The 27,143-nt window shown below is 44.2% G+C and overlaps 1 protein-coding gene across 4 annotated transcripts in view; it reads left to right on the top strand.

The window, feature by feature from the left end:
- foxn3 (forkhead box N3) overlaps nucleotides 1-27,143 on the top strand; it is a 115,666-nt gene that overhangs the window by 63,455 nt on the left and 25,068 nt on the right. For all 4 annotated transcript variants that reach the window (XM_046308100.1, XM_046308103.1, XM_046308102.1 and 1 more), the window contains exon 4: nucleotides 19,318-19,385. In XM_046308100.1, the coding sequence (XP_046164056.1) occupies nucleotides 19,318-19,385 (68 nt within the window). The remainder of the gene's footprint in view (nucleotides 1-19,317; nucleotides 19,386-27,143) is intronic.

Below are 27,143 nucleotides of genomic sequence, written 5' to 3'. Positions count from 1 at the left end.
ATTGTTTACTTTGTAGAGAGAGTGAGAGAGAGAGAGTTTTACTAGTGGATGTTTATGTGTGGAAGAGTAAGCTTGTTTGTTTGACTCTTGCATGATGAATGGGTGCTTCTCTCTCTCTCTCTCTCTCTCTCTCTCTCTCTCTCTCTCTCTCTCTCTCTCTCTCTCTCTCTCTCTCTCTCTCTCTCTCCTCTCTCTCTCTCTCTCTCTCTCTCTCTCTCTCTCTCTCTCTCTCTCTCTCTCTCTCTCTCTCTCTCTCTCTCTCTCTCTCTCTCTCTCTCTCTCTCTCTCTTATCGCATCTCTTTTTACCCAACTCTTTCCTTCCCTCCTTCCATGAGCTGGTTCATTTCTCTGTTACCCTGGCGGGAGCAGTTTGAACCGGGAGTGAGACAGGTGAGCCGCTCTGGCCGACGGCGAAGTCGCCTCAAAACAAAAGTGACGTAATTAAGCATGTGGAGTGACGAGTCGGATTCCGTGTCTTCACCGGCAAACGCCATTGTTTTTGTCATAAACGCTTCCTCTGCCGTCCCAATGAAAACGGGTTTGAACATCTATTTTATGGAAAAGAAGAGATGTATGTTTCTGGATGATGCACCATGCTGCCTTGTTGACAACAGGACCGAGCGGCGCAGATTACTGTTTGATTTGAGAAGGGCGCTCATCCCTCTCCACTTTCGTGTAATAGAACTCCCTCCCTCCATCTCTCTCTTTCTCTCTCTCTCTCTCTCTCTCTCTCTCTCTCTCTCTCTCTCTCTCTCTCTCTCTCTCTCTCTCTCTCTCTCTCTCACTCTTTCTCCCCCCGCTCAGAGCAGAATGCTGCATTTTGTAACTGCTTTTTACTCAGCACGGTTATACACACTGACACAAACAAACACACGAATGCACGCTGGCATGCATGCACGCTGGCACACATACAGGCAAAAGCAAACACACAATTGCATGCACACATGCATCCACGCTCACACACACAAAACAGTTTGCGTTTGTTTACATATGTGTGTATCAAGAAGAGTTAGTACAGCAGATTAGAGCATGCCAGCATTGACTGAAAAGGAGAGAAGAAGAGAGTCCCTGCAGTACTGCTACTCCACACGGGCCCTGACCAGGCTTTGATTTTGGATGTTTGAAAAGGTTCCCAGAATGTCTACATATGCCTTACTCGGCTCTGACCCCCAAAATTATTGCTCAGCACTGGCGCGAACTCATGATGCTCAGAGGCGAAGCGTGCTGCTCAGCCCAAAATGTGCTGCTCTGACCACTGCACCACGGCAGTTCACAAAGTTCTAGCAAACCGGGAGAATAATTGATGGTTATTTAGTTTTTTAAGCCTTCCCCAAACCATAGCCCTAACCTTAACCACTCGGAAATGCTACCTAAACTTAAACCTTTGAGTTGATTCTGTTTTAACCCTGTAACCACGTGGAATGAACTCTGTAACCACGTGGAATGAACTCTGTAACCACGTGGAATGAATGCGTCAAAAATAGACATTAATCCATAATACGTCTAATTTCAAAGTGAAATTATGAGATCTTGTTGGACTTGACAGAGCTGCATTCCTCCACTCTTTCTCTCTCCCTCTCTCTCCCTCACTCACTCTTTCTCCGTACTGAACAGCTGGTCTGGCCGAGGCTCTCTGCTGAGTGTTTGCCCTTGCCTGGTGATTATAGCTGCCGTTGCTGCGGCAACAGCGACACCTCCATGGCAACGCGTAACCGAGGGAGAGGCAGGTGCGGTTGCATCACCGTGGCAATTTGTTGCCTGGCAAAAAGGACAGGCCATTAGCGTGCAAAATAAGCCATCGTCAAGGCAACACATGGGCTCACCATGGCAACAGCAGATGGCTTTGAGCCTATTCTGTGTGTGTGTGTGTGTGTGTGTTTGTGTGTGTGTGTGTGTGTGTGTGTGTGTGTGTGTGTGTGTGTGTGTGTGTGTGTGTGTGTGTGTGTGTGTGTGTGTGTGTGTGTGTGTGTGTGTGTGTGTGTGTGTGTGTGTGTGTGTGTGTGTGTGTGTGTGTGTGTGTGTGTGTGTGTGTGTGTGTTTGTGTCTGTCTGTGTCAGTTGTTAGCTACCTACTTTTGTACATGTTCATGAGGAGCCATAAAAGCGTGAATTATGGGAGATGACAAGTGGAGGGCGAATCGCTGGAGGAGATACATTTTAGATGGAGAGAAAGAGGGAGGAGAGGAGAGCTATACGCAAGCACGCAGGCCCGTACGCATGCGCGCACACACACACACACACACACACACACACACACACACACACACACACACACACACACACACACACACACACACACACACACACACACACACACACACACACACACACACACACACACACACACACACACACACACACACACACACACACACACACAGCCGAGAGCTAACAGTTAACCAGACCTTCTGCTTCTGGGAAGAAGGTGTGTTCAGCCCTGAGATGGGAAAAACAAAGCACACAAACAAGGAGAGAGGAGGACTAAGGCTGTGTGTGGTGTTGTTTTGCTTGTATTCTCTGGTTACTGTGGTTATGTGGTTTGTGTATGTTGAAGGTCTTCATTCATTCTACAACTACTGTTTTCTGGACAAGTATGGATGGATAAAAATCCATTTTTTAAAATGGTTTTATCTTTTTATGTTTCATGGTTTTCTATCTCTGCTCAGGTCTTTCATTGTCACAGGAGAGGAACTCTCGCATTTGCAATGGTTTTTTATGGCTATGTTAGTGTCATGTGAAGGTTAGTGACAGTCATCTCTGGTGTGGATGCTTGTGTGACATGTTGTTTTGGTCTTGATTTCTGGTTTGGTTCTAATGTATCAGACTCCCCTGTTGGTAGCCTGACAACACTACACCTTAGTGTTAGGTAATAGTAGGTGACAGCTCAATGGAAAATATTCTCTGGAGTTTCCCCAACGTGTCATTCCTCCCTGTGAGTGGTGGGTGCGCGCGAGCGTGCGTGTCTGAAATGAATCAAGTCAGAGACAACGGTTCACTGTCTATCAAAATAGGCACTTCACTATATGACTATATGGAGTTTCTCCTCACTCTCTCTGGCAACCCCCCCCCCCCCTCTGTGATTAATTTATCTGATTGTCCATAAGAAATAAGAATGTCTCCATTGTGACCAGAGCGGTGAGGCTGGAGGTGTGGGCATCCTTGCTAGTTTGCCAGATGAGAAATGAAACGTGAGTAAAGGAGTGTTGCAGGAGTCCCTGGCACCAGCGGGTCCTTAGATTAGCTAAAGAGGATTGTGTCTGCTGCCCGTAGGGCGCGGGGCAGCGAGGGAAAGTGGTGGGCAATAGGATTGGAAATTAGATTATGGGAATTAAGAAAAAGGCCTGTTGCCTTCATCGTGGAGCGAGTGAAGTGGAGTGGAGCACTTACATTCAAGATGAGGACACAATCGGTTTTCCTCAGTGTGTGTGTGTGCGTGTGTGTGTGTGTGTGCGTGTGCGTGTGCATGTGTGCGTGTGTGTGTGTTACTGAACACATGGAGCAAAGAGTTAACGAAAGGCTGGGGCATGGAGAGGAGGGAGGAGAGAGAGAGAGCGAGGGGAATAGAGAGAGAGAGAGAGAGAGAGAGAGAGAGAGAGAGAGAGAGAGAGAGAGAGAGAGAGTGAGAGAGAGAGAGAAAGTGGGGGAGACGGAGAGAAGGAGAAAGAGAAAAGAGTAGAGAAGGAGAGAAAGATAGACATTGGAAGAAGGAAGAGTTACAGAGAGAGGTAATTGAGAAGAGAGAGTTAGAGACAGTGGTGTAAAGTACATAAGTAAAAATACTTAAGTCGTTTTTGGTGTATCTGTACTTTACGATTAATATTTTTTGGCAATGTTTACTTTTACTTCACTACATTCCTAATGAAATAATGTACTTTTTACTCCATACATTTTCCCTGACACCCAAAAGCACACATTACATTTTGAATGCTTAGAAAGACAGGAAAATGGTCTAATTCACACACTTATCAATAGAACATTCCTGGTCATCCCTACTGCCTCTGATCTGGCGGACTCACTAAACACACGTTTCGTTTGTAAATGATGTCAGAGTGTTGGAGATAGCTCTGCTATCCGTATATATTTAAAATGTAACTATACTTTAGCAATTACATTTACTTTTGATACTAAAGTATATTTACGATCACAATACTTTTAGACTTTTACTCAAGTAGTATTTTTCTGGGTGACTTTCATTTTTTACTTGAGTCATTTTCTATTAAGGTACCTTTACTTTTACTCAAGTATGACAATTGGGTACTTTTTCCACCACTGGTTAGAGAGGAGGACAGAAAACAAGGGATGGAGAGAGAGAGAGAGAGAGAGAGAGAGAGAGAGAGAGAGAGAGAGAGAGAGAGAGAGAGAGAGAGAGAGAGAGAGAGAATGAAGGAGAGGATTGTGCCAGAAGCCCATGTGTTTCTCATAAGAACACAAACAAAGAGTGCTGTGCTTGCTGGCCTCCTGTGGCGTACACAAATGTTAGCGCTGCGCTCTCTAGTTCCACTCTGCTCTGCTCGACTGCATCCAAAAAACCCCACCCCCTCTCCTCATCCCAGACCTAGTACTTACTGACGCACACAACAACACACTTGTTGTATCAAATCACATTTTATTTGTCACAATGCGCCGAATACAACAGGTGTAGTCCCTTTCCCAAAAATGCACAGTTAAAAAAGAATGAAAATGTGCAAATAAAAATAGAAAATAGTAACAGACCACTTTTTCTTACATTACAGCTTTATATTCAAATGGATTACATCTGGGGGTGGGGGGGGGTTCTCTTCAATCTACATATAATACCCCATAATGACAAAGTAAAAACAGGTTTTTAGACATTTTTGCAAATGTATTACAATTAATAAACACAAGTATTTAATAAACACAAGTAAACACAAGTATTTAATAAACACAAGTAAGACCCTTTACTCAGTACTTTGTTGAAGCATCTTTGGCAGCGATTACAGCCTTGGGTATGACGCTACAAACTTGGCACACCTGTATTTGGGAAGTTTCTCACATTCTTCTCTGCAGATCATCTCAATCTCTGTCAGGTTGGATGGGGAACACTCCCTCGCTGCACAGCTATTTAGGTCTCTTCAGAGATGTTTGATCGTGTTCAAGTCCAGGCTCTGGCTGGGCCACTCAAGGACATTCAGAGACTTGTCCCAAAGCCACTCCTGCATTGTCTTGGCTGTGTGCTTAGGGTTGTTGTCCTGTTGGAAGGTGAACCTTCGCCCCAGTCTGAGATCCTGAGTGCTCTAGAGCAGGTTTTCAACAAGGATCTCTATGTACTTTGCTATGTTTATCTTTCCCTCGATCCTGACTAGTCTCCCTGCCGCTGAAAAACATCCCCAAAGCATGATGTTGCCACCATCATGATTCACCGGGATGGTGCCCGGTTTCCTCCAGACGTGACGCTTGGCATTCAGGCCAAAGAGTTCAATCTTGGTTTCATCAGACCAGAGAATCTTGTTTCTTTGAGAGTCCTTTAGGTGCCTTTTGGCAAACTCCAAGCTGGCTGTCATATGCCTTTTACTGAGGAGTGGCTTCCGTCTGGCCACTCTACCATAAAGGCCTGATTGGTGGAGTGCTGCAGAGATGGTTGTCCTTCTGGAAGGTTCTCCCATCTCCACAGAGGAACTCTGGAGCTCTGTCAGAATGACAATCGGGTTCTTGGTCACCTCCCTGGCGGCCAGCTCTAGGAAGGGTCTTGGTGGGTCCAAACTTCTTCTATTTAAGAATGATGGAGGCCACTGTGTTGTTGGGGACCTTCAATGCTGCATATTTCTTTAGTAGCCTTCTCCAGATCTGTGCCTCGACACAATCCTATCTCAGAACTCTACAGACAATTCCTTCAACCTCATGGCTTGGTTTTTGCTCTGACATGCACTGTCAACTCTGGGACCTTGTATAGACAGGTGTGTGTCTTTCCAAATTATGTCAATTGAATTTACTACAGGTGAACTCCAATCAAGTTGTAGAAACATCTCAAGGATGATCAATGGAAACAGGTCTGAATACTTATGTAAATAAGGTATTTCTGTTTTTTTGTTTTAAATAAATGTGCTAAAATGTATAAAGATATGTTTTTGCTTCGTCATTTTGGGGTATTGTGTGTAGATTGATGAGGGAAAATGTTTTATCTAATCAATTTTAGAATAAGGCTGCAATGTAACACAATTTTGAAAAGTCAAGGGGTCTGTATACTTTCCGAATGCACTGTATATACAAGGAGTACCGGTACTGTGTAAATGTTTAGGGGTATGAGGTAGTATGTACATGTAGGTTGTGGTAAAAGTGACTGGCAATCAGGATAGATATTTAACAGAGTAGGAGTAGTGTAAGTGGAGAGTGTGAAAGTGTGTACGTGTGTGCGTGTCTGATGTCAATATTCATGTTTTGTGTGTGTATGTGTGTGTGTGTGTACGTGTGTGTTGGCATGTCAGTGTAAGTATGTGTGAGTCTGTGGGTAGAGTCCAGTGAGTGTGCAGAGTCAGTGCAAAAAAGGGTCAATGCAATAGTCTGGTTAGCCATCTGATTAACTGTTCAGCAGTCTTATGGCGTGGGGGGATAAGCTGTTCAGGTGGTCCCAGACTTGGCGATCCGGTACCGCTTGCAGTGCAGAAGCAGAGTTAACAGTCTGTGGCTTGGGTCTGAACATTTTCCAGATCTTCCTCTGACACCGCCTGGTATAGAGGTCCTGGATGGCCGAGAGCTCGGCCCCAGTGATGTTCACTGGGGCGTCCGCACCATCCTCAGCAACTCATTGAGATTGAGGGGAGTGCAGTTGCCATACCGAGAGTCTTGATGCAGTCAAGATGCTCTCAGTGGTACAGCTGTAGAACGCTTTGAGGATCTGAGGGGCCATGACAAATCTGTTCAACCTTTTTCTCGACTATGCTGATGTGAGAGAACCATGTTAAATCCTTAGTGATGTGGACACCAAGGAACTTGAAGCTCCTTACCTGCTCCACTAGAGCCCCGTCGATGTGGATGGGGGCGTGCTCGACCATCCGTTTCCTGTAGTCCACGTCAGCTCCTGACGTTGAGGGAGAGCTTGTGGCCCTGGCATCCCACTGCCAGGTCTCTGACCTCGTCCCTCTTTGCTGTCTCACCGTCGTTTCACCGTCGTCTGTCTCCTTAATGTTATCGGAGGAATCCCTGAACATATTCCAGTCCGTGTTAGCGAAGCAGTCTTGTAGCTCAGTGTACGCTTTGTCGGACCACTTCCGTTCTGGGCTTCCTGTTTGAGTTTTTGCTTGTAAACAGGAAGCAGGAGGATGGAGTCATGGTCTGATTTGTCAAAGGGATGGCGAGGGAGGGCCATGTGTGCGTTTCTGTGGTTAGAGTAAAAGTGTGTCTGCCAGTTTCACTTCTCTACAACAGTGTGTCTGTAGACTTAAGGATGGATCCTGAGTTGTGGCACGAAGTTCCATCTTTTGTGTGAATCGGGCATTCTTGTCACAGGGAGATTTGGAAGGAATCAAATCAAATGTATTTGTCACATGCTTCGTAAACAACAGGAGAGAGACGATGCAGAGAGAATCAATAGAAAAAGAATAACACAAGGAATAAATACACAATGAGCAACAGTAACTTGGCCATATACACAGGGTATCAGTACTTTTACTATTATTTATCCTTTATATAATTAGGCAAGTCAGTTAAGAACAAATTCTTATTTACAATGACAGCGGGTTAACTGCCTTTTTCAGTGGCAGAATGACATATTTGTACCTTGTCAGCTCGGGGATTCGATCTAGCGACCTTTCAGTTACTGGCCCAACGCTCTAACCACTAGGCTACCAGCCGCCCCAATACTGAGTTGATGTGCTGGGGTACAAAGTAGTTGAGGAAGATATGTACATATCAGTAGGGAAAAAGTAACTAGGCAACAGGATAGATAATAAACAGTAGCAGCAGCGTATTTGATGAGTCAAAAAAAGGTAGTGCAGAGAGGGTCAGTTGTGAGTTCCACCTACATGTTTGAAGTTAGGATTCTGCCTTTAGTTAACACACACAGATCCACTTCTTAGAGGTGCTTCAAATCTGTATAGGGTCACTTCCGTCAAAACAGTAACAGCTGTTTCCATGATACTGGTCCAAGCTCCTGGTTCAAGACTATCTCATGTCACTTTTTACCGTTGAAACTCCAAACTTCAGAGCCTGAACCCAGATGTGTTTGTGCTGTCTTGTCAACTCCTATGGTCATTGTCACTCCAAACAATGCAGAGCTATTTTTATTTGACCTTTATTTAACTAGGCAAGTCAGAACAAATTCTTATTTACAATGACAGCCCACCCCGGCCAAATCCGAACGATGCTGGGCCAATTGTGCACCGCCCTATGGGACTCTCAATCACAGCCGGATGTGATGCAGCCTGGCTTCGAACCAGGGACTGCAGTGATGCCTCTTGCACTGAGATGCCGTGCCTAAAACCGCTGCGCCACTCGGGAGCAGGCTACAAGCTTTAGCCGAGATGCTAATGTTACCAACATCTTTTGTTGGTTTGCAATTCAGTTCCTCTGCTGAAATACAGCTATTGATAAAGCTATGGCCGTAGTTCTCACACAAGTTATTTCTTTGTACTAAATGACCCTCTGACCTAACCTGCAACCAAACCAAACTCTTTCTTAAAGGTGTGGTCAACTCAGGGCTTATTTCTTTGTGTTCAGGAAAGATATATTACAGACCACAGACACTATTTCTGTCTATCTTGTTGATGCCAACTGAGTTTATATAGCGAGGGAGGAAAAAGAGAGTCGATTGAAAAGGGAGATGTCAAAAGCCCGTCCATGTTTGCATTATTCTGTCCGTACAGCTGAATTGAACAAAACACTGGGCTCGACTGACACCACCAGTCATGCTGTTACCATGGCAACACATACCTGGGTGGTAACCCGACGCCAAGCATATGTGGACTGGGACTATGAACACTGGGCTGGCCCCTGGTGAACTAACTTAAGAACAAAGCTGAACCACGGCTATTGTATCCCTCCACTTACTGTACTCTACACTGGGTCCAATTGATATTGTGAATTTAATTACAGTCTCAAAGAAGGTCTATAACTTGCAACTTAATAATAAGTCTGTAGATTTTGTGGAGCAATGGTTAAGTCAGTGCAAACTATAGGTCACACACACACACACACACACACACACACAAATACACTTTTCAACAGAGCCCTCTCTATTTCAGGCGCAGGGGTAAGTAGGGCGCTGTGACTGTGAGAGAGACGCGGCTCTGTGGGAAAACAAAGAGTCTTTTTAAACTTGTGGCAAAGTGGTTGGACCTAGTACAGTCATGTACTAATGGCTCTGTATAATGCAGGCGTACACTACACTATGTCACTGTATAATGTAGGCTTATGCTACACTATGTCACTGTATAATGTAGGCTTATGCTACACTATGTCACTGTATAATGTAGGCTTATACTACACGATGTCACTATATAATGTAGGCTTATACTACACTATGTCACTGTATAATGTAGGCTTATGCTACACTATGTCACTGTATAATGCAGGTTTATACTACACTATGTCACTGTATAATGCAGGCTTATACTGCACTATGCCACCCACTGTATAATGTAGGCTTATACTACACTATTTCACTGTATAATGCAGGCTTATGCTACACTATGTCACTGTATAATGTAGGCTTATACTACACTATGTCACTGTATAATGTAGGCTTATGCTGCACTATGTCACTGTATAATGCAGGCTTATACTACACTATGTCACTGTATAATGTAGGCTTATACTACACTATGTCACTGTATAATGTAGACGTAAAATACACTGTGTCACTGTATAATGTAATAGAGAGGGAATCAATGCCCTAATTATTTCAACTTAATGACAAATTGCACTTGTCTGCTTCCCTACAACTGTCTGCTATCACTGCTATTTATTTTCTAGCATGTAGAGTTGGTTATATACTGTACATTTTTAGAGTCAAAAGAAACTTGGAATATCTCAATAAATTACTCGGTGAGCTCTCATCCCTTTAAATGGTAAACATGATATTACATACAAGACTTTTGGCTGGTGTTGACTTGACCTGAATCCATACACTTTTAGAAAAAAAGTTATTATCTAGAACCTAAAAGGGTTCTTTGGCTGTCCCCATAGGAGAACCCTTTGAAGAACCCTTTTTGGTTCCAGGAAGAACCATTGTCCAACATCAGATGGAATCACTCCTCCGCGACACTCGTCCCTCAACCAATCCAAAGACAGTACAGTATGAAAAATGCTTAAAATTGCTTCTCCAATAGAAATCCCCGATCACACTTGTAGGCAATGTCATGGTGAAGTTGGCTTGCTAAGCTCACGTGTAGGAACATGGCATCTGGTGTCATGGTTGTCTCACGCTGAATTGCGCATGTGCAGGCCATCAAATCAAAGGCACTCCTTCGATATGAAATTGTTTTTCACGAAAATGAAAACGTGTCAGTTTGTCACATTCACGAGGTTGGAGTTATAACATTTTCAACTACTTAAGCCATTGGCTCGATTCTAAGTTGTGCCTTTAGATTTTGAGAAAATGTACAACTAAGGAAGAATCTTTCCCCTCTCTGTTTGCAAGCGTTCCCAGAAGTCTTGCGATGTTGTGCCTCTGGGTTTAGAAACTCTGTGACCGATCTGCCTTTGTAGGATGTGGAACTCATATTCAAATTTGAATATTGAGCATCAGCCATTCAAAAAAGGAAAACATAGTTCCTAATTTTGGACATCACTGCACTCTTCTATAACTCTCTGTGAAATAGGCAGAATAACTAGCTAGCTAAATGATTAAAATGTTGTGACAGAGATTTAGTAGTTTGTAATTTTGACAAAATAAAAACAAACCAGTGGCTATCTCCTGCACAAAATTCTTTGCAAGGACGTTGGTCGTCAGTGCATTGACTTGGTCAGCTGTGTAGCTAACAGTTTATTTTTCAACTGTTCAGAGGAGATGGTGTGAATCAGGCCTTCATGGTCGAATTGCTGCAAAGAAACCACTAGTAAAGGACATCAATAATAAGAAGAGACTTGCTTGGGCCAAAAACACAAGCAATGGACATTAGACCGGTGCAAGTCTGTCTTTTTGGTACTGTACAGTTGAAGTCGGAAGTTCATACACCTTAGTCAAATACATTTAAACTCCGTTTTTAGTCCTAGTAAAACTTCCCTGTTTTAGGTCAGTTAGGATCACCACTATGTTTTAAGAATGTGAAATGTCAGAATAATAGTAGAGAGAATTATTTATTTCAGCTTTTATTTATTTCATCACATTCCCAGTGGGTCAGAAGTTTACATACACTCAATTAGTATTTGGTAGCATTGCTTTTAAATTGTTGAACTTGGTTCAAATGAGTTGGGTGAATTTTGGCCCATTCCTCCTGACAGTGTCACCTTCTGACCTTAGTTCTTTTGTTATGTCTTTGTTTTAGTATGGTCAGAGCGTGAGTTGGGTGGGTTGTCTATGTTCCTTTTTATATGTTGTGTTTTGCGTTTGGCCTGGTAAGGTTCTCAATCAGAGGCAGGTGTCGTTAGTTGTCTCTGATTGAGCATCATACTTAGCCTTTTCCCACTTGGGTGATTATTTTCTGTTATCTGTATGTCACCTTTCAGAATTGTTTCGTTTTGTTTCTCCTTTGTTATTGTGTTTAGTGTTCTTGGTTTAATAAATATATGATGAACACTTACCACACTGCGCTTTGGTCCTCACCTCATTCCAACGACGAGCGTCACAGAATCACCCACCAACCAAGGACCAAGCAGCGTGGTAACGGGCAGCGGCCGAAATCGCAAGATTCCTGGACATGGGAGGAGATTATGGACGCCAAGGGACCCTGGGCACAGGCTGGGGAATATCGCCGCCCCAAGGCAGAGCTGCAGGCAGCTAAAGCTGAGCGGCGGTGGTATAAGGAGGCAGCATGGCAGCGCGGCTGGGACGAGAGGCAGCTCCAAAAATGTATTGGGGAGGGGCTAAGTCAGGTAGGAGACCTGTGCCAACTCCCCGTGCTTACCATGGAGAGAGGTGGCCTGGGCAGGCACTGTGTTATGCTGTGAGGAGCACGTTGTCCCCGGTGCGCAGGCATAGCCTGTTGCGCTACATAGCAGCGCCTCGTATCGGCCGGGCTAGAGTGGGCAGCGAGCCAGGTGCCATGAAGCCGGCTCTGCGCATCTGGTCTCCAGTGCGTCTCCTCGGGCTGGGGTACATGGCCCGTCTGGCAGGAGCTGCCAGAGCCGTCCGTCAGTCAGGAGCTGCCGGAGCCGTCCGTCAGTCAGGAGCTGCCGGAGCCGTCCGTCAGTCAGGAGCTGCCGGAGCCGCCCGTCAGTCAGGAGCTGCCGGAGCCGTCCGTCAGTCAGGAGCAGCCGGATCCGCCCGTCAGTCAGTAGCTGCCGGAGCCGTCCGTCAGTCAGGAGCTGCCGGATCCGTCCGTCAGTCAGGAGCTGCCGGAGCCGTTCGTTACTCCGGTGCTACCGGAATCGCCCTTCACTCCGGCGCTGCCGGAATCGCCCATCCATCCGAGGTCGGCAGCGAGGCCACGGAGGCAGGTTAGGAGGTGGACAAAGACAATGGTGGAGTGGGGCCCATGTCCCGCACCAGAGCCGCCACCGAGGACAGACACCAACCCAGACCCTCCACAATAGGTTCAGGTTTTGCGGTCGGAGTCCGCACCTTTGGTGGGGGGGAGTGGGAACTGTCACGTTCTGACCTTAGTTCTTTTGTTATGTCTTTGTTTTAGTATGGTCAGGGAGTGAGTTGGGTGGGTTGTCTATGTTCCTTTTTCTATGTTGTGTTTTGCGTTTGGCCTGGTATGGTTCTCAATCAGAGGCAGGTGTCGTTAGTTGTCTCTGATTGAGAATCATACTTAGGTAGCCTTTTCCCACTTGTGTTTCGTGGGTGATTATTTTCTGTTATCTGTATGTCCCCTTTCAGAACTGTTTAATTTCTCCTTTGTTGTTTTGTTTAGTGTTCTCGGTTTAATAAATATATGATGAACACTTACCACGCTGCGCTTTGGTCCTCACCTACTTCCAACAACGAGCGTCACACAGAGCTGTTGTAACTGTGTAACTGGCTTTGTGATGGCCACTCCAATACCTTTACATTGTTGTCCTTAAGCCATTTTGCCACAACTTTGGAAGTATGCTTGGGGTCATTGTCCATTTGGAAGACCAATTGTGACCAAGCTTTAACTTCCCTGACTGATGTCTTGAGATGTTGCTTCAATATAGCCACATAATTTTCCTCCCTCATGATGCCATCTATTTTGTGAAGTGCACCAGGCCCTCCTGCTGCAAAGCACCCCCACAACATGATGATGCCAACCCCGTGCTTCACGGTTGGAATGGTGTTCTTTGGCTCGCAAGCCTCCCCCCTTTTCCTCCAAACATAATGATGGTCATTATGGCCAAACAGTTCTATTTTTGCGTCATCAGACCAGAGGACATTTCTCCAAAAAGTGTGATCTTTGTCCCCATGTGCAGTTGCAAACTGTAGTCTGGCTTTTTTATGGGGGTTTTGGAGCAGTGGCTTCTTCCTTGCTGAGCGGCCTTTCAGGTTATGTTGATATAGGACTCGTTTTACTGTACCTGTTTCCTCCAGCATCTTCACAAGGGCCTTTGCTGTTGTTCTGGGATTGATTTGCACTTTTCGCACCAAAGTACGTTCATCTCTAGGAGACAGAATGAGTCTCCTTCCTCTGGGTATGATGGCTGCGCGGTCCCGTGGCGTTTATACTTGCATACTATTGTTAGTACAGATGAACGTGGTACCTTCAGGCGAAATTGCTCCCAAGGATGAACCACACTTGTGGAGGTCTACAATTTTTTTTCTGAGATCTTGGCTGATTTCTTTTGATTTTCCCATGATGTCAAGCAAAGAGGCATTGAGTTTGAAGGTAGGCCTCAAAATACATCCACAGGTACACCTTCAATTGACTCAAATTATGTCAATTAGCCTATCAGAAGCTTCTAAAGCCATGACATCATTTTCTGGAATTGTTCAAGCTGTTTAAAGGCACAGTCAACTTAGTGTGTGTAAACTTCTGACCCACTGGAATTGTGATACAGTGAATTATAAGTGAAATAGTCTGTCTGTAAACAATTGTTGGAAAAATTACTTGTGTCATGCAGAAAGTAGATGTCCTAATCGACTTGCCAAAACTATAGTTTGTTAACTATAAATATTTGGAGTGGTTGAAAAACTAGTTTTAATTACTCCAACCTAAGTGTATGTAAACTTCCGACTTCAACTTTATATAGCTAACTGTAAAGTAATGAGTGGGATATATAGTGTTTAGTTGCATGCTATTTCATGTCAATCTTATTGCTGCTTGTAGTGATGCTTCATGGTCTTATGCTTCAAATCAATTCCAATCAAATTTTAGTGGTCACATACTCATGGTTAGCAGATGTTATTGCCAGTGTAGTGAAATGTTTATGCTTCTAGATCTGGCAGTGCAGCAGTATCTAACAGGTAATATCTAACAATTCCACAACATAACCTAATACACATACTCCAGTAAAGGATGATCAGTGACAGAGCGTCTAAGATGCGATATATAGTATATAATAGATAGTGTAGTGTGCTATACATATGAGATAAGTAATGTGAGATATGTAAACATTATTAAAATGGCATTATTAAAGTGACTAGTGTTCCGTTTATTAAAGTGGCCAGTGATATCATGTCTGTAGGTAGGCAGCCGCCTCTCTTTGCTAGTTGCCTTGAGAAGGTGGCCTTGAGTGCTATAGTGGCCTTGACACAATCTGATGGCCTTGAGAAAGCATATGTTTTTCAATCTTTCTGTCCCAGCTTTGATGCACTTGTACTGACCTCGCCTTCTGAATGGAAGCGGGGTGAACAGGCAGTGGCTTGAGTGGTTATTGTCATTGATGATCCTTTTGGCCTTCCTGTGACATCGGGTGTTGTAGGTGTCCTGACGGGCAGGTAGTTCGCCCCCCGGTGATGCGTTGTGCAGACCACATCACCCTCTGGAGAGCCCTTTGGTTGTGGGCGGTGCAGTTACCTTACCAGGCAGTCATACAGCCTGACAGGATGCTCTCGATTATGTAAAAATTAGTTTGGGTTTTCGGTGACAAGCCACATTTTTTGAGCCTCCTGAGTTTGAAGAGGGCGCTGATGTAAGTGGACCATTTCAGTTTGTCCATGATATTTACACCAAGGAATTTAAAACTTTCCACCTTCTCCCACTGCTGTTCTGTCGATGTGGATAGGGGGGTGCTCCCTCTGAAGTCAACAATAATTTCCTTTGTTTTATTAACGTTGAGTGAGAGGTGCCCTCACCTCCTCCCTGTAGGCGGCCTCGTCATCGTTGGTAATCAAGCCCACTACTGTTGTGTCATCTGCAAACTTGATGATTGAGTTGGATGCGTGCTTGGCCTGGCAGTCGTGGGTGAACGGGGAGTACAGGAGGGGGCTGAGAACGCACCCTTGTGGGGCCCCAGTGTTGAGGATCAGCAGAGTGGAGATGCTTTTTCCTACCTTCACCACCTGGGGACAGCCCGTCAGGAAGTCCAGGACCCAGTGTCTCAAGCTTCATGATGTTTTTGGAGGGTACTATGGTGTTGAATGCTGAGCTGTAGTCAATGAACAGCATTCTTACATAGGTATTCCTCTTGTCCAGGTGGGATAGGGTAGTGTGCAGGTTGATGGTGATTGCATCGTCTGTGGATCTATTGGTGCGGTAAAGCAAATTGAAGTGGGTGTAGGGTGACAGGGGATATGATCCTTGACTAGTCTCTCAAAGCACTTCATTATGACAGGAGTGCTACGAGACGATAGTCATTTAGTTCAGTTACCTTTGCTTTACTGAGTATAGGAACAATCGTGGCCATCTTGAAGCATGTGGGGACAGCGGACTGGGATAGGTATTGATTGAATATGTCCGTAAACACACCAGCCAGCTGGTCTGCACATGCTCTGAGGACGCGGCTAGGGATGCCATCTGAGCTGGCAGCCCTGCAAGGGTTAACACGTTTAAATGTTTTACTCACGTCGGCCACAGAGAAGGAGAGCCCACAGTCTTTGGTAGTCTGTGGCACTGTATTCTCCTCAAAGTGCGCAAAGAAGTTGTTTAATTTGTCTGGAAGCAAGACGTTTATGTCAACGACTGGGCTTGTTTTCTTTTTGTAATCTGTAATTGTCTCTAGAATGTGGCTTGTTTATCAAGTGTTCAATAAGAAATACCATAAATTAAGAAATAAATGGGAAACAAAACAGAAAATACATAGAGGGTAAGCTAGTGGTTAGAGCGTTGGACTAGTAACCAAAAGGTTGCAAGTTCGAATCCCCGAGCTGACAAGGTACAAATCTTTCGTTCTGCCCCTGAAGAGGCAGTTAACCCACTGTTCCTAGACCATCATTGAAAATAAGAATTTGTTCTTAACTGACTTGCCTAGTAAAATAAAGGTTAAAAAAACTGTGATGGTATTAATTAACATAATATTATTACGTAAATACTTTGTAAAAATGTTCTAGGCTACCCTACCATTGAATTTGGTTGTGGCTAGGGTTACTATCTGTATTGCTTAAATAGTTTATACCTAGGGTTAGGGTTAGGGTTTTTAAGGCAAAAGACCGAATGTGTTTATAGCTCACTTTTTCCTCCCCGTGGCCATCTGCGGGTACTACATACCTCGCTGGGCTCATAATCTGAGGTAGCAACTGTGTCAGATCTACAAATCAACGAGGTAGACCCATCCATTTGGTTGCAACTCAGTGAACCAGTTCAGCATACACTTAATGCGATGCCTACTAAAGAACAGATTTCGAAGCATATCAAATTACCCAGCAGCCATTTAGAAACAACAAAATTGATCCAATAATCGTTTCATTTTTCATTCTAATTTTTCTGGCGGTTTAATGGCAAAATCTTGAAAAAGAGAACACAGACACTTGTTTTGTTTTGGGGTTTACACCTTTTTCTGGGAAGAATTTGGTAAACCATGAACAGATTTTTTAAATTTTAATTAATCGCTAGGCGTCAGCCATCTCTTCACCGTGTGTCACCGCAACGTGTACTCGGCCAAACAGTGAGATCGCACATCATGTAGCCGTTACCTGAGGTAAACCTTCAAGGTTTACGTGGGATAATCTCATTGCTAACAATTGCGAAGCTGGCATTTTGATGGAGAACAGTAGGCTGGGAATAGAAAGTTTGGAAGGTGAGTTGGTGCCACGTGCTCAGTAGAACTAATTGGAGCTGGCAGGGTGAGAAATGCCCTTAAAATGAGGCCTGTTTTTTCGCGATTACTTCAAAACCATGCCAAACAGCTGGGACATACGGTAAAATTATGAAACTGAGCTCCATGGCGGTTGCAATTAACTCGTTTTTATCAGAACATTTTAGTGACTGGCTCAGCTATTGCTGGACAAATCTATGCTAGCTTTCGTGCCCATAGTCAAACTTCAGAAACACTGCTCATTGAAGGACAATAATCTTTAGCTAGATGTAAAATGGGGTGAGTAAGACTTCCTCACCAATAAAACATCAACATTATTGACATTTATTGTTCTAGCTTAGATTAATTCAGACATTTTTAAAGCAGAAATGGGGTTCAGCAGACGATGTCTCCTAGGTAATATTTTCAAATGTTGTGGCAGCACATTGTAGCCGGACTACTTCTGATCTATCCCATGATCCTTTGCGAGGTATGAGACAGATCAGTGCAGTTGGAATCAACGCACTAGCTGATGTAAGACAACGGGTAGAAGAACCCTTTTGAGTTCCACCAAAAAGGGTTCTCCTATGGGGACAGCCGAAGAACCCCTTTTTCTAAGAGTGTAGTGGTGTTTAGTAGCTGGATGTCTCCAAACAAACACATGAATATCAATACAGGAAATAGGAAGTTGACGATGTTGTTTCGTTGCCAGGCAACTGATATGCTAATGAGGCTGTTAGTCAGTCAGAAGGCTTCTGTGTGTGTTTGCCTGTGTGTTTGTATGCGTGTGGCTCAGTGAGTGTGTGTTTGCCTATGTGTGTGTGCGTGTGTGTGTGCGCACATCTCAGCATTCAGTGTCTCAGCATTCCGACACAGCTATAATTGAAAGTATCCGTTCTCTGTATGAAGAGTGGAGATGTGATGGCCCTCTCCTCTCCACAGCTAAATTATCCCAAATTGTCAGGTCAGACCTAGCCATCTGTCATCGGCGTAGTGCCCTGCTTATCAGGAGATGGAGATGGAGAAACGGGTCGCTCTGTGCTTGATTAAGGTGCCTGTTGAACACGTTTTTTCTCTTCTCCTTTGCTCTCCATCGTTTAAATGAGACGAGTCTCTCTTTCTGAGGCAACTCATCAAGTGTGTGACTTAAGCTGGTGGCACACGCACACACACACACGCACGCACGCACGCACGCACGCACACACGCACACACACACACGCACACACACACACACACACACACACACACACACACACACACACACACACACACACACACACACACACACACACACACACACACACACACACACACACACACACACACACACACACACACACACACACACAAACCATTTTGGGGCTATAATGCGCTGTGCCTTCCTGCTCCACTGTTTGTTCTACAGCTCAATTAGTTAATATGGAGTAAGCAGATTAGCATGGAGCATAGCAGTAGACGGCCTGGCTGTGGCTCTGCTATCTGCTGTGTTACAGGGTGTGTGTCTGTGTGTGCGCACGCGTGTGTGTGTGTGCCTCCCTATCTATGTGAGAGGATGGAGGACTCAGATGGAGCTCAGTGGAAGATCAGACTACCATCTGATTAGATCTGGGATTGCTCTGTCTGGCCTGAGAGAGAGGTAGAGGGAGGGAGAGCCAAAGAGAGACAACGGAGAGAGAGGATTAAGAGAGAAAGGGGAGAGAGTGACAGACAAGACAAAGAGAGAAAAGTGATAAAGGGAGTTGGAGAGAGAGAGAGTTGTGTCCCGTCCTTATCCCCTCGACTGCAGAGATAAAAGGTATTAGGAGTCTGTTAACCCTTTGAACTCTTATCATACACACACATCGACCCCACAAACACAACCTCTCAGAGCAAAGTGGTGTGTGTTAGCGTGCGTACGTGTGCGTGCGTGTTTCGATGACTACAACTTACAACTGAAAGACCATGGTCTGTTTCTAGTGTGTAAGGCACTGGTTGAAACCATCTTGCTGTGTTTTGCATAGAGATTGAAGAAGGGCTGCTCCAGTGGAATATTCTACAGGGCTGTCATTTGAGCGAATTCAGTCCGAGGCTCTTCCTTACTCATGCTCTCCCTTCTTTCTCTTCTTTCTCTCTCTCTCTTTTTTCTGCAGCATGTCCAGTCCTCCTATATGGCCAGGGAGTCCTTTCTTCCGAAAAAATGGAGGGGTCCTCCTGCAAGGTACCGTCACATAGACTTTAATATCATGCCTTCTCTTCTCACTCCCTCTCTCTCTCCCGTATCTCCTCCTCGCCCCCACGGTGCACGGTAGGATGGACTGAAACCCCCATCCTTCACTTTCTGATACACTTCAAAGCTGCTGAAGTGAAGTTGGTTCATTTGCATATGCTCTTTAGATATCATTAACCCAGTCTAACGCTCTCTCTCTCTCTCTCCTTCTCTCCCTCTCTCCCTCTCTCCCTCTCTCTCTGTGTCGATCACCCTCCCTCCATGCAGGCACCTGGCTAGATCACCATAGCCTTAACTCACACTGTATAGATCTGGCATTGGTTCTGCTCTTATAAAAAGGAGCGTCTCTAAGTCTCGAGGTGGCTGCCTTTTTGTGTCTGCTCCCCTCCTCTTTCTCTCATTCAGACGTTATTTTTTTGGCAGGGGGAGGGGGGTATATAGAGATTCTGGCAGCATCTCTTCAGCTGCTTCTTCCCATCTCTTGTTTTTCCTGCTGTACTGTAATCCGATGGAATGTCTTCTTCTCCTTTCTCTCTCCTTCTCCCCCTGCGGCGCTGGGCATTGAGAAGGGGTTTGGTGTATAAGTCGCCATTGTTCCTTTGTCTCTTGACCAGTTGATCAGTATTCCAAGCTCCTGCTAATGTGATACTGCACATGGTAATGGTGATGCACAGAGAACAGACCTTAATGTGGCTATTGTGGAGCAACCGAAAAAGAGAGGGAGGGAGATCCCTTTTCCTGAGGACAATGCTTCAGTTTAGGAAACAGGGGAAGGAGGAAGAGGAGTTTTGAAAGGAGGCATACAGCTTCTAATGTATTGCTTTATCCCGAAGAGGATAAACATATCTATCTTTCCAGGAGTGTTTGAGGAAGCAAAGGAAAAGTGTTACAAAGAATGGGCAAATGATTCTACTGAAGTGGTCCATTGTTGCATTGAGTCTGTGGCTATTGTACAGTGATGTAGAATATCAGAAGAAAGGACACATCTGAAATTGGACCCTATTCCCTATAGGGCTCTGGCCAAAAGCAGTGCACTACATAGGGAACAGGGTGCCATTCTGGATGAACCCCGTTGTCTTTGTGTTGAACTTTATTGTCAGTTAACTGGACTCAATCCCCTAGTCGGTTAGGAAGACATGGAGATTCACCTTCTGAAAGTTGCCATGGTAATGGTTAGAGCTGGCCACCTAAAGTATTGTTGCCATGGCTGCGATACGTCGGTAGACATCTTCCCCAAGCTTTTGTGTCTGTGGTAGAGGGCGATGAGACTGTCAGGGTTTTTACTATGGGGAGTTTCATCTTCTAGATCAGACAATGAATTGAGGAGATGAGAACGTAAAGGTATATGGAAGATATAATTGCCTGTTTTGGGTCTTCCCTCTTTCCCCTTTTATTTTGGTCAATTGTATTCCTCTCTCTCAATTATTCTGCCCCTCATACTTCCTCTATTCCATCTCTATCTATTTATCCCCCCCCTCTCTCTCTCTGCCCCCGCATCTCTCGGATTCTCTCGCATTTAAATGCGGAAGATACATTCAGTTGATACATTTCATTAAATAAGATTAGAAAAAGAAATAAACAACAAAATGTACATGGATGATGGTTACGCTATGTATCGCTTGTAAGTGATGTACAATGTATATACTTCAGGGGACTAAAGGTCATTGGGATGTCCCTCAGGTTATGGAAATCAGCTTTATGTCATTATCAAAAGCACAGATGTTGGGAATTGATTGATCTTATTTGGGAGTATTTCTTACAGTAGAGGAAAAAGTGCATCTCTGTCTCTACTTCCCCTGTAGTGCAGTGACCACATAGCGTTCCTCTTTGGGAAGCCATGTCTTTTTGCATGGCCTTTTTCGATAGCCTACTGGTGGTCGCTGAGCCTGTGTTTGGTCAGGATCTGTCTCTGTTTTGTATCTCTGACAGAGTAGAGATATTCTGACAATTTGTATTCTCTTTTGAGGGCCAAAGCAGTTTAGTTTATTCTTTGTTTTTGTTAAGGAGGTTTTCATTTCTGTAACAATTGGATTGATTTCCTTGTGTGTTTTGGGAAATAGGGTTGTTTTAGTGTTTTTAATAGCTGACATAGGGGACTCTTCTCAGGGTTCCCCTGTTGGGTTTCTGGTGCTTTGAATAGTAAGGATTTTGGGGCTTCATTTCAAATGGTGGCAAAATGTTTGTGTCCTTTTCTTTATATTTACAATTAAAGGGAATCTTCAGAGTCCAGCTCTGCATACATTATTTGGTATTTAAAATATATACAGTGCCTTGCGAAAGTATTCGGCCCCCTTGAACTTTGCGACCTTTTACCACATTTCAGGCTTCAAACATAAAGATATAAAACTGTATTTTTTGTGAAGAATCAACAACAAGTGGGACACAATCATGAAGTGGAACAACATTTATTGGATATTTCAAACTTTTTTAACAAATCAAAAACTGAAAAATTGGGCGTGTAAAATTATTCAGCCCCTTTACTTTCAGTGCAGCAAACTCTCTTCAGAAGTTCAGTGAGGATCTCTGAATGATCCAATGTTGACCTAAATGACTAATGATGATAAATACAATCCACCTGTGTGTAATCAAGTCTCCGTATAAATGCACCTGCACTGTGATAGTCTCAGAGTTCCGTTAAATGCGCAGAGAGCATCATGAAGAACAAGGAACACACCAGGCAGATCCGAGATACTGTTGTGAAGAAGTTTAAAGCCGGATTTTGATTAAAAAAAAGATTTTCCAAGCTGTAAACATCCCAAGGAGCACTGTGCAAGCGATAATATTGAAATGGAAGGAGTATCAGACCACTGCAAATCTACCAAGACCTGGTCGTCCCTCTAAACTTTCAGCTCATACAAGGAGAAGACTGATCAGAGATGCAGCCAAGAGGCCCATGATCACTCTGGATGAACTGCAGAGATCTACAGCTATGGTGGGAGACTCTGTCCATAGGACAACGATCAGTCGTATATTGCACAAATCTGGCCTTTATGGAAGAGTGGCAAGAAGAAAGCCATTTCTTAACGATATCCATAAAAAGTGTAATTTAAAGTTTGCCACAAGCCACCTGGGAGACACACCAAACATGTGGAAGAAGATGCTCTGGTCAGATGAAACCAAACTTGAACTTTTTGGCAACAATGCAAAACGTTATGTTTGGCGTAAAAGCAACACAGCTCATCACCCTGAACACACCATCCCCACTGTCAAACATGGTGGTGGCAGCATCATGGTTTGGGCCTGCTTTTCTTCAGCAGATACAGGGAAGATGGGTAGATGGATGGAGCCAAATACAGGACCATTCTGGAAGAAAACCTGATGGAGTCTGCAAAAGACCTGAGACTGGGATGGAGATTTGTCTTCCAACAAGACAATGATCCAAAACATAAAGCAAAATCTACAATGGAATGGTTCAAAAATAAACATATCCAGGTGTTAGAATAGCCAAGTCAAAGTCCAGACCTGAATCCAATCGAGAATCTGTGGAAAGAACTGAAAACTGCTGTTCACAAATGCTCTCCATCCAACCTCACTGAGCTCGAGCTGTTTTGCAAGGAGGAATGGGAAAGAAATTCAGTCTCTCGATGTGCAAAACTGATAGAGACATACCCCAAGCGACTTACAGCTGTAATCGCAGCAAAAGGTGGCTCTACAAAGTATTAACTAACCAGAAGGGGGTTAGGGTTCCCATTTGGGAACTCCCCCCCCCCACGTTCAGCTGGAAGGTGGCGCATGGAACGCAAAAATATTCCTAAAAATATTTAACATCCACACATTAACAAGTCCAATGGCTCAAATGAAAGATAAACACCTTGTTTATCTACCCAGCAAGTCAGATTTCTAAAATGTTTACTGCATGCGAAAACATAGCACATATTTATGTCAAACCACCACCGAAGACACAGCTAATTTGCATAGCCAAGTTGAAAAAAATATGCAATCAACAAACGCAGGATTAAAAGAAAAATAATTTCACTAACCTTTTGAAATCTTCATCAGATGACAGTAATATAACATGTTACACAGTACATTTATGTTTTTTTCAATAATATGCTATATATATCCATAAATCTCTGTTTACAATGATGCATCGTTCAAAAATGCTACTCAAATGTCCTGAGAAATGACGATAGCTCCGGCAGATAACGTCAGCTAACAAGGAATATACATCATAAACTTTGACTAAATATGCATGTTCTACATATATATAGGAAGATATACTTCTTCTGAATGCAATCGCTGTGTTACATTTATTTTTAACGTTAAGGTAGACTATACTCTCTCGGCTCCCGAACGTAAGGCTCTCGAGATTGTTTGTCTCTGTCTCTTGGCCGGTACCATAGTTCTTCTTCTCGGCCGGGGCGGGTTTCTTTTGGGCGGTGCTCTTGCGCCCCTGCGTGGATATCGAGCTGAATGACATAACGTTTCGTTCACTAGGCTATACTATGAGTCGGCGCTCAAAAAGTAGCATTATGGCTCCTCTATCTTGGAGTCCACAGAAACCCAAATTTACCACATAAATATTCCCTTACCTTTGCTGTTCTTCCATCTGAAGACCTGGAAGGAATTATACTTACCAAAAACAGCGTTTAGTTTTGCAGTCTGTGTCTTTCGGTTCTCAAACACGACACATTTCGGTTGAAATGCAGCCAAAAGTCAAGTGGATGCGCACCAAAACGTTGAAATGACATATTATATGTCGACTAAACTTATCAAACTAAGTTCATAATCAAGCTTTAACATGTTATAAAGGTGTACAGCAATTGTGAGGACAAACAGAAACACAGGCACCGTTTAATCGATCTTGGAAAAAAGACAGGACCGGAGCAGAGCGCGCATGAGAGTAACCTGTTTTTTCGCGTGACCGAAAGGTTTCGACCCGCCAAAACTCTCGTGAGCGCGCGATTCTCACAATGATTTTTTTTAGAGTAGTACCCTAGTTTCCCTTTTGCTCGTTTTTCGTTCGGTCCTGAGGAGAGGGTTGGTTCTTTCTCGGGACGTGCTGGACACGTTTGATCTATGATTTCCTCCGTTGCTGCCAGTGTTCCTCCTCGAGAGCGAAGCCATTTTTTTTTTAGGACCGTTCCGTTCCTGCTAGTACCCTCAGTTTCCCTCATTGGAAGCAGACATCGCGCTGAAGACAAAGAGACTTTACCCAGACCTGTAGGTGCTTGGGAAGGGTGGGGGCGATGACGTCAAAGTTGGGCCAACTTTTCCGATGACAAGAGAGAGTTTGGGAGAATGACTGCCCTGAGAGTTCTGCTTTACATACAGACATAATTTAAACGGTTTTAGAAACTTTAGAGTGTTTCTATTCAATAATATTTTTTATTTGCATATATTAGCAACTTTTGACAAAAAAAAATTCTGTTTACTATGGGCACGCAATTACTCCAGAGGGGGCAGTAAACAGCCCTATCCCCAACAGGATTTATTAAGGGGGCTGAATCATTTTGCACGCCCAATTTGTCAGTTTTTGATTTGTTAAAAAAGTTTGAAATATCCAATAAATGTCGTTCCACTTCATGATTGTGTCCCACTTGTTGTTGATTCTTCACAAAAAATATTGTTTTATATCTTTATGTTTGAAGCCTGAAATGTGGCAAAAGGTCGCAGTTTTTGATTTGTTAAAAAGTTTGTTTGAAATGATTCTTCACAAAAAATACTGTTTTATATCTTTATGTTTGAAGCCTGAAATGTGGCAAAAGGTCGCAAAGTTCAAGGGGGCCGAATACTTTCGCAAGGCACTGTATATATTTAGGATAATTCTGCAGAATTCTGTATGTTGATTTTCCATTGAGTTTTTAGCCCAATGCTTATGATCGTAATTACAGATTGGACTCCAAACCTCGCTTCCATATAGTGAAATTGGTAAAATTACACTGTTGACTATTTTGTACCATATTTGGAGAGGAATATTTATTTTTGAGAATTTACTTTTTAAGGAGTAAAATGCTTTACGGGCTTTTTATTTGAGTGGATTCAATGCCAGACCAAAACCTACCAGAGGCACATATTTTTAGTCCTAGGTAGTTGTACCATTGGGCATGTTCAGCCATGGTATTTCCAAATTTGAACGAGTGTCTGCTGCTCTGATTCCTGGCATTTTTCTGGAAAATCACAGCTTTGGATTTCCGAAACTTGTGTGTTTTGTCCTATATTTTATTGTATTTAAAAAAAATTGTCCCAGCCCCCGTCACAGCAGGAGGCCTTTTGGTAGGCCATCATTGTAAATAAGAATTTGTTCTTAACTGACTTGCCTAGTTAAATAAAGGTAAAAAAGGGAGAAATTATGCTTTATTCCCAAATAATGTTAAGTTGTTCCTGTAGTTTCTCTGTTGGTGACAGTAGGCCAAGGTCATCTGCGTAGAGCAGGAATCGGACTTCATCTTTGAGGGTGAGTCCATGGGCTGCAGATGTAGACATTGAACAGAGTTGGACTTAAACTGCACCCTTGTCTCACCCCTCGCCCTTGTGCAAAAAACTGTTATTTTATTGTTCAGTTTAATACTGCTTGTGTCGTTAGAGTAAATAGATTTAATGATGTCGTATACTCTACTCCCCCCTCTCTCTCAACCCCGCACCTCCCTGATTCAGAGGGGTTGGGGAAATTCTGAAGACACATTTTGGTTGAATGTATTCAGTTTTGCAGCTGACTAGGTAGGCCCTTTCTTCTCTCTCTCTCCCCCCTCATCTCAGTTAGAGATAGCAGGACTATTACAGACAGAGGTACCAAAAGTACCCTGCCCCTGCAAGTTACTGGATGTTCATAGAACACTCCTTAGATATGTGGAGACCTACTCTACTGTGTCACTCTTCTGTCTCCCAGCTGACAGACCGACACACCACTGGTACTGGCAGTTAGAGGGAGGAGTGTTTAGTATCAACTCTGCTGCTGTGGAGCCTGGTATTACCTGGAGCGTGAGGGAGGGAGGGAGGGATGGAGGGATGGATGGATGGATGGATGGAGGGGAAGGGTGAGGGGGGTTAGTGTGTGTGGGAGGAACATCTGTTGAGAGCAGCGACCGAAACACGATCTGAACTGCTAGGTAACACATACACTCACACAGATAAGTAGAAAGGTGTGCTTCCAGTGTGTGTGTGTGATTGTGTATGTATGTGTGTCTCGCAGTCCCTTGCGCAGGCCTTGAGAGAGTTGTTGAGAGGCTGGAGATTTCCTCTGGAGCAGCTAAAGGAGAGGCAGACAAACTAGAGCTATATTATTGAGCCACTAGTACCATGACACACAAACTCAGGTACCCCCCCCCCACACACACACACACTCCTCCCTCAGCTGTGTGATCCAGCTCCGTTCTGCAGCCTCTCACACCTGTCCCAGTCTCATGCACAGGTCACTATTGATTTATGGATTTAGGAGCTTCCCCTGACACCCTGCCAAAAGCCCTCCAAATACACCCTCTCTTTCTTCTCCTCCCTCCCTCTGTCTCTGTCTCTCTCTCTCTCTCTCCCCTCCTCTCCTCTCTCCTGCTCTTCTTGTTGAGTTGTGCCTCTTCAGTTCAAAGTTCTGTGGTGAGGCGTGTCTAGCTTAGGAATGGCTCAGAGAGCTGGAGTCTAGCGCTATACCCATCACTTTCAAACTGAAGAGAGGGGATAGAGAGATAGAGGGAGGACAGGAGAGGGGATATAGGGAGGACAGGAGAGGGGATAGAGGGAGGACAGGAGAGGGGATAGAGGGAGGACAGGAGAGGGGATAGAGGGAGGACAGGAGAGGGGATAGAGGGAGGACAG

Source organism: Oncorhynchus gorbuscha, linkage group LG17, assembly GCF_021184085.1.
Source record: "Oncorhynchus gorbuscha isolate QuinsamMale2020 ecotype Even-year linkage group LG17, OgorEven_v1.0, whole genome shotgun sequence".
NCBI lineage: Eukaryota > Metazoa > Chordata > Actinopteri > Salmoniformes > Salmonidae > Oncorhynchus > Oncorhynchus gorbuscha.
The sequence above is the reverse complement of the archived record's forward strand: the minus strand, read 5'-3'. Positions and strand labels throughout refer to the sequence as shown.